Below are 13,663 nucleotides of genomic sequence, written 5' to 3' on the forward strand. Positions count from 1 at the left end.
TAAGCCATATATTAGATATTAGACCAATTTGTTCTTTGATCTAATTTGTCAATTTTTTAATAAATGGGCAAAATGTAATCCGTTTATCTTTTTAATAAAACAATTGATACCATTCCTATAAATTTAAAAAATACTTACACCAAAATTAAACTCAAAATATTATAATTTTTAAACTCAATTTTACTATTTCAGAGATGTTATATATTTTAAAAAAATTATTACATACATTTTTATTTAGATTATGGATCACCATAATAAAGAAATCTATTTTCTATTTTATATCTGTACTAACAGAAATCGCCTTTGATTGTGGAGATCTCGATCTCTGATATTTATTTTAATTTTATGGCAAGATCAATCTCCAGTAGTTTATTATAATGTTTCACATCTGCTCTAATCAATCATATCTTATTATAATGTTTAATATAAATGATATACTGTTAATATGTTTGGTTTTTGATTCTTCTTTGATGACCACTCTTTTTTGTTTGTTCTTGGGAACACTTCTGTTAGACTCATACTTCTTTTGACATCTTTGATTGCTTTTTAAAAGTTTTGTTGAAATTTTGAGTCAGCAATGCAATCCACTTCTACTTTTTGTTCTGCTGTATTTAATGGATCCATATATTTATAGATTTTTAAAGCCTCTTACTTTCTTCATGGTCATGACTTTGATAGAAAATCTATCAAGGAGAGATCTCAATACTTTTTTTACCAACTTGGTGTTAGAATATTCTTCTCCCAGAACAAATTTTTAATTCGATAGGTCACACAATATAACATAGAATTCATCTATGGTTTCTGAATCTTGCATTCTAAGATTCTCAAATCTAGCGGTCAGCATTTGCATCTTGGACTGCTTGATAGTGTTGGTTTCTTCATGTGCAGTCTATAGAATATCCCAAGCTGCATTAGTAATGGTGCACTTTGAGATTCTCTTAAATTCTTGATGGTCAACTCCACAAAAATAGTATACAATGCTTTAGAGTTAGCATTGAAAAGGTGTTCCTCATCTATTGTCCTATCCAGCTCAGATTTGACCACTCTTCCAGCTTTAATTTCCACCATGAGAGGTTATCATCTAGTGAGAATACGTGTCAAGCATTTTCATCAATAGACTTGAAATGAGCCGTCATTTATACTTTCCAATAGGTGGTGGTTGAGCCAGAATTTTATTTTTTTTGTAAGGGGCAGAATTAAATTGTATATTTTTGCGATAGTAAAGATGCAGTTTTACCATTTTAATAGTCCATATCTTTATAATTTTTATTATTCTTAGGGGGCCAAAGTGCAATTTTACCATTTGTAATTTAAAATTTTATAGTCGGGGCCCCTGTCAGCCCCCTTGGCTCTGTCACTGCCAATAGGCATAATTTTCACAATCCAACCGTCAATATATGTTTCTCTAAGTGAATTGATCTCAAATCATTTCACGATATCATCATAAGTCAAAGATTTGTTTCAATAAATTACTACCCTTTCAAATAAAATAAGTACAAACATGTTAACAGCATATCTGCAAGCAAATATTTGAAGCTTTGATCTCATAAGCATAGGTCTAGCAAAAAGTCGTAAATATTTAATAAATGATTATGATAAACCATTTTGAACATAATAATGAGCAATGAAATGTTCAACATGGATTCCAATTGACATGTAATAATTATAAAAATCTTTTGAAGTAAACTCTCTTACATTATCTAAACGTACTAACATGATAGGTTGATTGGGAAAACTTGATCTTAGCTTTATAATTTGAGCAAGAAATTTAGAAAAAAACAATATTGCAAGATGAAAGTAAACAAGCATGTAATCATCTTGTGAAAGCATCAATTAAAACCATGAAATACCAAAATAGTTCACATGATGGATGAATAAGCCTACAAAAATCTCATTTTACTCTCTGCAAAAAAAGTGGAACATAAATAACTTAGAAGAGGGCTTAATAATCAAATTCCCTTGAGCACAAAAAATACAAAAATAATCTTTAGGTAAAAGGATTTGCTTTTATCTTTTAATAGATATATATGTATATTTTCAATAATACATCACATTATGGTAGAATCTACATGACGTAATTGATCATGCCAAATTATAAAAGTTTTAGGATCTAAGCATTTCGATGTATAAAATTTGATTCTATAATCTTAATTTAGTTAAACATAATCCATACGAAAAACATAAAAGTTACTCTAATATGAATTTCCTATATGAAACTATATCACCTGTACTTTTTGTTTCAACATGATACCTGTAGCTACATATATATTTGAAATTTAGCATATTTCTTCTACTAGAGTATAATGCATCCTCAATACATGAATATGTTTCATTTGGAAACATAGTGGACTCTTCCGGATCGTTCATTCCATTTGCACAACCAAATACGGTATTAACACTAACTTCAATTATAAGAAATCTGTACTGTCGCAGTACCACTTTCTAGTAAGCATATCTCATCCTCCATAATATGCTATTTTGCATTATCTAAATATATTAAAGTATATTTGAATAATTAGAGAGAATAGTAGAAAATATATATCATAAAATAAGGTTATTTAAACTTCTCTATTGTCACTTCAAAAGAGTTAGAAACACCAAAAGGGTATTAATAAGTAGGATGAAAAAGTTCAGATAAATCCACATCGACGTTTTCTCCTTTTCTTTTAGTGATATGAAAAGATCAGCTAAATATTGTAGAGTGCAACATATTATAGACCAATGACCTTTAGTACCACATCCATAACATATAGTTTCATTGATTTGCACCTTATTATTCTTTCCAAGATTTATCTCATGCTTGAGAAAATGTATCCATAGATAGGTAACTTAGCAAATAAACGACAGGGCACTCGGGTATTTTAATTTTTCATCAAACCTCCGTAGATAAAGAGACGAAGTATATACATAAATATATCCTAGGCAGTTTGTGTACTTTTTCCCATAATTTATCCCTCTTAATGGAAAACCTTAAAACTCGATACCAGAGGATTATATAGAGAGATTATTTATAAAATATTGAAAGGCAAAAAGGTTAAGAGCCTTCTGCCGACACCTGAAACATCCAGCAAAGCACATTTCCTTCAAAATGCATAATTCGAGGAGTACAGAATAAGATAGTAGAACAGAAATGTCACAAAAAAGTTCCCCGCAGCACCATAAGTTTCCAATTCTGATGCTTAAAGACCTAATCCAACAGTGCGACCATCCCTTCGTCTAAGTCCGGCTGTGTACTGCTTCTCCAAATCCAGCTGGAGCTCCCGCTGCTTCTCTGCATCTTGATTGTCGGCTTTATGCTCCACCTTCACATCTCCTTTTACACCCTACAATCGGCCATAGGTACCAAGGCAACCTCAGACTTCAAATATGTGTTAGTATGTGAAGGAACTAATAGATAGAATGCATCATAGCACATGCGATAGTTTGTTCCGTACATGGTTGCAATGACTGACTTGTATGGCAACCAAGTTGCTTAGAGAAAAACAACCAAAGCATAAAAAGAAAAAAGGGTATTACCATGAGTTTATTGAACTTCTCTTGTCGCTCACGATCACCAAATAGTGCAGTATCCCAGCGATGACCAGACTGCCATCAACCAAATATATAGATACAAGTAGCAATCTATGTTGAACGCAATAAATTTCCAAAAATCTTGAAAATCTAGCTAATACAGCAGAAATACCTCTTCTGCAGGAGTGCTTTTCTTGCTCCCCCACAGCAATTTCTTCTTTTGCTCCGTTGTCATATTACTGTGGCCTGCCCCAATGAGGTTCCTATTAACTACATTGACAATCAATTCAGTTACGGTGTAAAAGCAACAGGGAGAAATAAGCTTTCATGGAAATCCATCTGCCAGCCTTTAATGTGCCAAATAATACAAACATAATGACTTAATAACTACTATCAGATAGGAAATGGTCGGAAATGACAAAAGAGACTCCGTTTAACTAAAGCCCATGATTATTAGAGACAGAAGTATGGTAAATTTTGATGCTTCATGTCGTACAAAAGACGAGTAAGAAAGATAGCCCATTATAATAATGTCTGATATGATAGCATATGTTCTTTGTAAACCTAAGCTTCAAAGTAAAGACCATGATTATTAGAGACAGAAGTATGGTAAATTTGGATGCTTCATGTCGTACAAAAGACGAGTAAGAAAGATAGCCCATTATAATAATGTCTGATATGATAGCATATGTTCTTTGTAAACCTAAGCTTCAAAGTAATTTATAAGAAGAGCATGCCATTGACTCAAATTTCCATCAGAGACTACAGCTACTTCCACGCTTTAATTCCAAACAAATTGTTCATTAATGCGTTTTAAGCCCTAAGTTAAAATAAGAAAGAGAAAGATAAAGATGGGACCCTTAAAGCGAATCTTAAGAATACCTAATTCAGCAGCTTTCATTGCAGCAACTTTTGCAGCATTTAGGTCGTTAGTGATGTCAACATTACTGCTATGGACCTGTCCCATGATCACTCTTTCAACGGTCTCCTCAGCTTGCTCCAAACTCGACAATTTTTCATCACCTATAGTATGAGAAGACAGAGAAACTAATCACATAGTAATAAAACAGAGGTGGAATAAACATCTACTGGGAAACAGATATGAATTTAACTGCTGCTAAATTTTAGCTCAAGCCTAAGAAAAAAAGCCACAATATATATGATTACCATCCTTACCATAATCAGAGCCCTTGCCCAAGCTAAAGAGTTTCGACTTCTTGGCTGGAGACTCCTGATTTTTGCTGTCAAATATAGACTGGTCTTCACACTGCTCCTTCCCTACTCTACCATACCTATCCTTCTTTTCCACATTAACTTCCCCTTCATCATATTTCATTCTCTCCTTCTTTGAAGGCTTCAGGCCATCTATATCCTCATGCCCACTCCTGTAACCATCTTTAGAGCGACGTTTATCATTGTCCCTCTCCCTCACAGAAGATGAATCATTCCAATGGCCCCTGGATTCTTCATAAGAAGTGTGATCGGCTTTTTTATCTCTCCAGCTTCTATGGTAGTCCACTTTTTCATCTCGACCATCTCTGTCCCACCTCCTTCGATCTCTATCCATCTCTTCAGAAAGAGAGTTGCCATGTCTCCTACCAGAGCCAACCCTGTGAAAAGACGAATACTTATCCTTATAACGCTCTAGAAATGGTGATTCTTTCCCCTTGTCCCTGCTCCTATGTCCAGAACCATCATATCTATCACGAGAATATTTTTCAGCATTTTGTGAATAGTCTTTTGACCTACTAAGGTCACTTGCTTGTCTTGGATGATCAGAATGATTGCTAATTCTTGATTCTCGATCAGAACGGGAGGAAAATCTATCATACTTGCTATCTTCATCTGCACGCTTGTCATGCCTGGAGTAACCATGAGAGCTCCTGGAAGACTGTCGATCGGAGTATCTATAAGAATCACCACTTCTACTATACCAATTCCCACGAGAATCACTATCCAATTCTCTCCCATCTCTCCCCGGTCGAGTATCAGCACTTTTTTCCAGACCATCCCTTGAAACTATGGGACTAATGCTACGGTCACGCTGGGGAGAACTTCCTGTAAACATCAAAATCAGAAATGGGATTTTAGAAATGTGACACTTTTTTTTTAATATGATTCAAACTTTCAAGGTCCAGAGTTGGAAGAGATGAGAAACATGAATATTTTGTGTCAAGATGATAGTCATAAAAGCATTTGCTTAAAAGAAGAAAGATATTTGAGCTCTTAAAATTGAAGGTTAATGCTTTAAACATTAACTCATTAGTCCAACAGTCGGTCAAGTTCTGAATACCATAAATTAGTCAAGACTTGTAAAATGGAAAAGGCTCTATTTTGTGTTTCTAAAATTTACTCCTTACATACAAATAGCAATCATGAGTAAATATATTTGACACGCAAAATCAATCGGAAAAAAGAGCTTCCACGCATTTCTAGTATGATTAAAGAATTTTAACTCTCAATGCAGGACAAAATCAACCGAAACAAGGCTTCTCATACATATTAACTTTCATGGTTTGTATCATCATACCTAAATATATTAACCAAAATAGTAAGGGTAACAAGCAAACAGTACAGACAGATTTGCTTATCCCAAATTCTGACTCAAGCGATATATAACCAGCAGCGAAGACCAAACAATATCAAAAGCAATTTTTAAAAAATGACTATTCTCAATTTAACTATAAGAAATCATGACAAATCAACTGCTTCATGCAAACATAACTGAGCATCAGAGTGATAAATTGACAACAGAAGGGTCGACTCACCACGTATTTATGACCCATGTGACACATGATGGAAAGGAAGAGAACCTTTAGGCAAAAAAAGGATATGTACCAGAAAACTAAGCAGTCAAGAAAGTTCAAGATATATATCCAAGCAAACTAGGAAGTGAGGTTTTCATTTTATGTTCAACTAAATTAGGTCATTATTGTGGTCACAAGGTTTACTGTTAAGTACCACTTTATGCTTGGGTTAGGTGTATTATAGCATTAAGGAGTTATTGGGAATTTGTTTCCCCAGTGTTACTTGGACTTGGGTGTGTCGGATAGGGATCTGTGTCAGGCATAGGTATATTCAATTTTTTCTGTCTTTCCATGCATTTGAAGGATCCTTGGAAGGTCATAACCCCGTCCTCATGTCAGATACAGATGTCAGACACAGTTCCAGAAAAATGAAGAGTCAGTGTAACAAAGTTTTTCTAAACAAGTCTCAGTTCACACTTGTGTGAGGAGAGTAATTATTCTTCTCAGGCATTCATATTATAATCGTTCATTACCTTTAGACCCTAGAATAGACATCAAACCTAAACCAAAATCCACAAGAAAGCATCCTTCAAGTTTCAAGCCAACCTAATCCAAAAGAAAGAATCCTTCAAGCTTCAACCTGACCTTGAATCACTGTCCATGCTACTGTTTATATCCCAGACCAAAAGATAGATTCAATCCATTTTCTTTTCTTTTATCTTTTTCTTAATCTTATATTGCCCTCAAAACTGAGTTTTCCTTTCTAAACCAATAAAAAGCCTTAATTGTTTTTAGTTAACTGTGATGTCGTTCCACTTAAGGAAGAACACAGATTTAAACGAGTGCGAAGGTACAAATTCAACAAAGAAGAACGTTCAACAAGAACCAACAAGAGCATAGAACAAAAATTAACAATCAAACCTTCAGATGAAGATAACCCGCTGACTGGAGAACGACGCCTATATTGTCGGTTAGATGAGTCAGTAGAAGGCTTACGAAATGCTGTTTTTGCATCAGAACTATTAGGCGAAGCCTGTAAATTGGAGTCCATGAAACCGACTTGCCTAAAATAATACATATTTCTGCATTAGTTTAACATAATAAAGCAATAAAGGAACAACACGTTCTAAGACAACCTATTACGTTGGCTGCTAACACTAAGAAATTGATGTTATTGGAAGAAAATAAAAAAGAAAAACTGGATTTTCCTTTTATTTTTTGGGCGTTTGTGAAATCAAACCTAGCTCGCTTCATTACAATCGCGGAATAATTATAAATTACAGAAAAAAAATCAATAGAAAGTCGGGATGAAAGATTTTTTTCGCTTAAAATCATGTCGAGGCAGAGAATCAAAAAACTCGTTTGTGAAATCAAACCTAGCTCGCTTCATTACAATCGCGGAATAATTATAAATTACAGAAAAAAAAATCAATAGAAAGTCGGGATGAAAGATTTTTTCGCTTAAAATCATGTCGAGGCAGAGAATCAAAAAACCCCACACAAAAACTAAACAAATCCTAAAATACCTAACCACATACAAACCAAAACCCAAACAACAAATAAATAAAGAAATCGAATTATATATTAAGATTACCTTTGAATTGGTAAAGGCTTGGAGTTTGGACAACGTTTAATCTCGCGTGCGAGGCAAAATCAAGATGGAAATCTGCATGAAGGAGAGGAATAAAAAGCCAGAGCTCAGAAAAAATCAGTTATGCAGTACGGCTTGCACTCTTGCAAGATAAGGAAGAAACAAAAAAGTAAAACGAAAGCAGAAGGAGATGAGGGAAACGAACGAAAAAGGAAGGGAAGGGTCCTATGTATCAACTATTCATCCTGGTGATAAACAAATATATATAGTCCAGCAAACAGGGGTTTGTAAATTATCGGTTAAATTGAATACACCCGAAAACTAAACCGAAATAATTTGATTATTCGGGTTTTTCTTATCCGGTTAATTAATTTATGGTTAAACTACACTATTAGTCACTCAATTATTAATAAATTTCTTATGAAAAGTTGGTTATCCAACTATTCAATTTTGTGAGTCTTTTTGTCTCCAGTTGCCAAACAATGTTTAGATTTTAAAATTATCATAATAGTAACTTTAACTCTCAACATTTATAAAATATTTCAATTTAGTCTTGATTTAAAAAATTAACTGTTAACATTTAAATCTTGTGTAATTTCGTCTATCTCTTTCTTTCTTTTTTGCGTTTTATAAAAAAATCAAATTACACAATATGTAAATGTTGAGAGTTAGATTTTTTTAGCTTTTTAGTTTCCAGCACTAAAAAGATCATAAGTGGTCAAAAGTTTTTTTTAAATATTTTTTTGTTAAAAAAATGGTTCTCTAGTGCTAAAAAACTCAAATCTTACTTGTGTCAAACAAAAAAATTTATAGAAAAACTTTTTAGTGCCACATACTAGTAAGAATGTTTAGGGCTATTTTTTTTTACAAAAAACGAGCTCGAAAGCCACTACCTCGATTAACTTGAATAAAAAATTACAAAGTTGTGGATTTTACTAGGATAATCCATTTCAAAAAACAAATTACATTTTTAGCTAATGCAAGTTTACAAAGATGATCTGCCACCTTGTTTTTAGATCGCCCACTCCACCTAACTTCGGACTTGGAAAAGAAATCAAGCATGCCAATAGTCTCCTTAACACGATGACCAAAGATAGAAATATCCTCCTTAAAATTCCAAACCTAATTAACAATGCTTGTGCTATCGGATTCGAAAATGACTTTCCCAAGGTTTTTCGTGTTAGCTAAATTAATGCCTTCAATCAACGTGCAAAGTTCAACCCATTCCACAATCATACGCTCCTCTTTACACAGTTATACCCCCCAAAACAAAGTCATCACAATCCCGCATAATGACCCCAAATACAACCATATTATCAACCACGACAACAATAATATTTACTTTAGTGAAACCATTAGGTGGCTTCTCCCAATTTTGAGTACAATGAGTCTTAGGAATCATTAGCTCGTGAGTAAGGTTATGGATCCTAAAATTAGAAGTAAGAGTCTTAGCCCGGTCCCAAATAACAATTGCATCTTCATCCTTGCCCCAGAAAAGGGCATTGTTTCGGCTATTCCAAATATTCCAAAAGGTTGTGACAAAGGCTTTGAAAGCCTTCCTATCCACGAAGCCCATGGTTGCTTCCATCCAATCGATACACCTCTCGTAATCAAAGTCAAGCAACCGACCATCAATCCCACCAGGAGAGAGGATCGCACGGACTTTCAAACAATCCTTAAGAGCATGGATGGTCATCTTATCCCTAGCACCACACCTCAAGCATCCACGATCAACACTCTACTTAAAGGATGAGATCTTCACATTTGTCGGAAGTACTTCATGCCCCACCCTCCAAGCAAAAATACAAATTTTAAGCAAACTCTGAAGCTTCCAAATGACACTCCAAAAGATCTGATATGGGTCGAAACCAATTTGCTTGAGAATAAGCTAAGAGTAGGCAGATTTTGTAGTATAAATCCCCTTCATATTATGAAACCAAATGATTATATTTGGCGGCCCGTTAGGAATGATAAGAAACTCACAAATATGTTCCACCATTCCTTCCCCATAAAGCTCACAAACACGTTCGCCATCCCACTCAATATAGTGAGATTTCCATAAATCGCGAATCACCCTCTCCCAAATACCCTCATAAGGGCACCGCAAGGCACTACAATTAAGACCCTCGAAACCTCACTGATTTGACCCGATCCTCACATTCATGCCATCCCCAACTTGCCACCCAAAATTGGTTTCTAAGGCTTTAGCCACCGTCACGATACTAGTCCATGTAAAAAAAGGTTTATCCACCTCCTTCAGGTGGAACACTTCACCATCTAGAAAATATTTGGCACTAAGAACTTACAAACAAAAGGGTATATCTATAATTGATAATGCACCACACTTGTCTACCAAGCAATGCAATGTTGAACAGACTAATGTCTTTGAATCTAATCCCTCCCATACCCTTTGGTGTGCATAAGACATTCCAAGCCATTATAGCCCAAGCTCGACCCTTTGACTCACTAGCCCACCAAAAACTTCGCATCCTAGAAATCATATTATCGATCGTGCCCTTGGTAACATGAAAAATTGAAAGAACATAAGTAGACAAATATTGTAATACAGCTTTAATAAAGACCTCTTTACCACTATAGGATAATAGCCTTTTCGACTAATTATTTATCCTATTACAAAAATGACAGAAAATGTGTTGGAATACTCGAGTTTTATTCTTATCGATAATAAACGGAAGCCCGAGATAATTGTGCATGGTCTCACTAACATGTATCTGAAACCATCTTTCTATCATCTTAACAAAAACATCATTTGCAGTATTTCTGGTTACTCTTAGATCAACTGACGGTTCTGAACCATGAGTCTGAAGATTATTACTTTCCAAACCTTTATCAATAATATCACGAGAATCCAAAAACATCTCAAATACATATATACAAACAAAGTTTAGCAAATCTATAAAGGACTAGATAAAAACATGTAACATGCATACTGTGGCGTAACTCAGCCCTCAATTGTCCGAAAATTGACTCAACTTAAACTCTAATACCAACTTGTAACACCTCAATCCCCATGAATCGACTGAGGCATTACATAAACAGAAGACAAACTTAGCTCAATTTTTAGTTCAATTGTGATCCATAACAACTTCACTAGGTAGAGAATCAGAAAACATCTTCAAAACACAAGTTTATCAAACAATATACACCACAGGATAAAAGTAAATGGATTTAAATCTTTGGTTGAAGACTCTTCTTTGAAATACAATACTAGTAGTAACGATTACTTATAAAATAGTTTGGCATAGACAAGTAGAAATCATTTCATAAATCATAACTTAATAAACTGTAACAAGTCCCTCAATAAGTAACATTCTTATAAATATGTAACTGAATAAGAAATATATTTATTACATAATTAGTTTTAGAATAGATTTATAAGACACCCCCAAAATATATGCATGTTACAAACAAAAACAAATGAAGCTTACTGTAGAGATTGCTTCTTCTAGCTGAGTCTCTTCAAATAGTCTACGAAGAAATATCACCTGTAAGAAGGAAAAGAAAATAGGGTAAGTTTAGTGAGTTCCAGTTAGGAAAACTCAACACTTAAATAAGAACATATTACACTGCAAGTTCATAACATAGACTAATACACAGAACTCTACATGCCGAGACATACAGGTGGACACTCTTATCACATTGGTGAACACGTTACCATGGCGTATAACATTTTAGGCGAATTCTCACATCTGGTGCATACCATCTTTCATAACATTGTACGTACACTTATATCCTTTCCTCCAAAGAGAATTATAATCTGAATAGAATTGATGCTTCTTTATCAAACACGATCTTTTCTCACATTTACCTTTGTATCACAAACATCCCTTTAGGCAAATTCATACATGCTTCCAAAACTCACTAGGACGGATTCAATATACCAATCATTAATTCTTAACAAATACGTTACGTTCATCAACATGAATCATAACATACTTCTTAATCATTAACTATTCTTTTGGAAATCAATTGATATATGTATCATACAACACATATAGAATCGTATTAACTTATTCTTTTCGATACATAACAAATCATATAACACATACAGAGACATTAACTTACTCTTTACACAACATTCCTTGGATTGAACATCGAATCCCACATATCAGAGTAGATCATACGTGTCATATCATTTTGAACACCTACGTGTTCCTGTGAGTTCAGGGCTCTTTGTCGTGGTTAACAATTAACATGTCCTACCGTAGGCAACACCCATAACGTTAGGCTAGTTAGCAACTAACATGCCCTACAAAACCTAACGCTCACGTCAACTGGTTAGTAACCAACATACTCTACCAATGACCACCAAACTAGTTAACAACTATCATGTCCTACCAGTGGCCCATCATATATCCCTATCTGGTTAGCAACTAACATGCCCTACCAGTAGTCACACTTATCTGCCATTTTGGTTTGCAACTAACATGCCCTACCAATAGCTCACTGTATCTGGATACTGAGTTCATACCCCCAAGGAAGTCATATATGTTTCATATCATGATCATGTGCACATACAAACAATTTTATATAACACATTTCCAAGGTTTCAAGGTCCTGTTCACACCTAGACTCTAACTATGACAAACACACTTTATTGTTATATGCAAGACAGAGAAGAATAGCATAGTATGAAAACTCACCAATAATCTCAATAAAATTTGCTATATTATATCTACTGCTTCATGCATAACTCTATCTTTCGAATCGATCAGTTGCTTCTTCTCCAATAATGAACTCTTCTTAACAGGATTTCAGAGTATAACAAAGTAAAATAAAGGAGAAAAAAACCCCTCACTACAAAGGTTTTCATTTATATATATCTCATAGCTTCTTTTCCCAAAGCTAACACGTGGATGGCATGCAATGCTAACTGACCGCCTCCGAACGTACTAACGTCTAGAGTATGAATACTGTAGTAAAAGATATGGATATATAAGGCAGTATACACAAGTATACGGGTCTAGTTTTAATATAGTTACAATGGAGTAGTGAGTACTCCGGTGATCGTACCTAATGGAGGTGAGTGCTAGATCAATTTTGACCTAAACACTGAAAGATCTAATTAGTATTTTAATTTAGTTATAATACAAAAGTAAAATACAATAAGTTTTTAAGATTTTTGTAATAATAAAATAACCATAAAGAAATAAAATTTAATAGATCAAAGAATATAATAAGTCAAATCTGCTTATGGGTGATTAACTCACTTCGGTAATCCCCATCAATTATCGCTTCGAGTTCCTCATTAATTAACTAGCTATTATTCCAGCAGGATCTTCTGATCTTCCACTCAAATAATGAGTCAGCAATGACTACTTATCTTCTAACCTCACAGTCTAGACTAGTTTGGGGTGAAGGTGTTCTCGGATAAGCCAAACCAGTTTTGGGTTAATTCCTACATTAATGACTTCCTAGGGTTGCCAGGCCTTTAGGTTCTTCCTTTCTCAAACAATTGATCCATTGAGTAACCCTATAAAACAGTTAGTAGGTCATACATCCACTCGCTAATCCCCCATAAAGGGATTAGTTCCTCATGGTTTTCATAAACAATATAGAATTGATATAAAGAGAGAACATGGTAAATGAATTGAAGTGTAGAGTTTAAGAAAACACCTAATTTATGTTTGAGATAAATATGAATCCACAAAGTCTGATTGTCTTCACAAATCAGATCTCTCGAGATAAAACAATAACAACTTGAAAATAAATCTAAAAACCTAAAAGAAAGAAAATCTAAACTAGAATTAAAAGTAGAAAACAATACTAAGGAATTTATGTCTATAACATGTGA

General features: G+C 34.2%; 1 protein-coding gene across 2 annotated transcripts; it reads right to left on the reverse strand.

The window, feature by feature from the left end:
- Positions 1–2,991: 2,991 nt before the first annotated feature.
- Positions 2,992–8,123, reverse strand: LOC105799449 (uncharacterized). 2 transcript variants are annotated; one of them, XM_052620877.1, is made up of 8 exons: positions 8,054–8,123; positions 7,852–7,923; positions 7,179–7,321; positions 4,687–5,568; positions 4,393–4,533; positions 3,683–3,780; positions 3,517–3,585; positions 2,992–3,323 (listed from the first exon to the last, which is right to left on the reverse strand). In XM_052620877.1, exons 3-8 carry the CDS (start codon positions 7,306–7,308, stop codon positions 3,180–3,182), a joined length of 1,464 nt encoding a protein of 487 aa, XP_052476837.1. In that variant the 5' UTR covers positions 7,309–7,321; positions 7,852–7,923; positions 8,054–8,123; the 3' UTR covers positions 2,992–3,179. The 2 variants fall into 2 exon arrangements, with proteins under 2 accessions (XP_052476837.1, XP_012485477.1); XM_012630023.2 differs by having other exon boundaries at positions 3,273–3,358; positions 7,852–8,087.
- Positions 8,124–13,663: the final 5,540 nt, after the last annotated feature.

Source organism: Gossypium raimondii, chromosome 9 (genome assembly GCF_025698545.1).
Source record: "Gossypium raimondii isolate GPD5lz chromosome 9, ASM2569854v1, whole genome shotgun sequence".
Lineage (NCBI taxonomy): Eukaryota > Viridiplantae > Streptophyta > Magnoliopsida > Malvales > Malvaceae > Gossypium > Gossypium raimondii.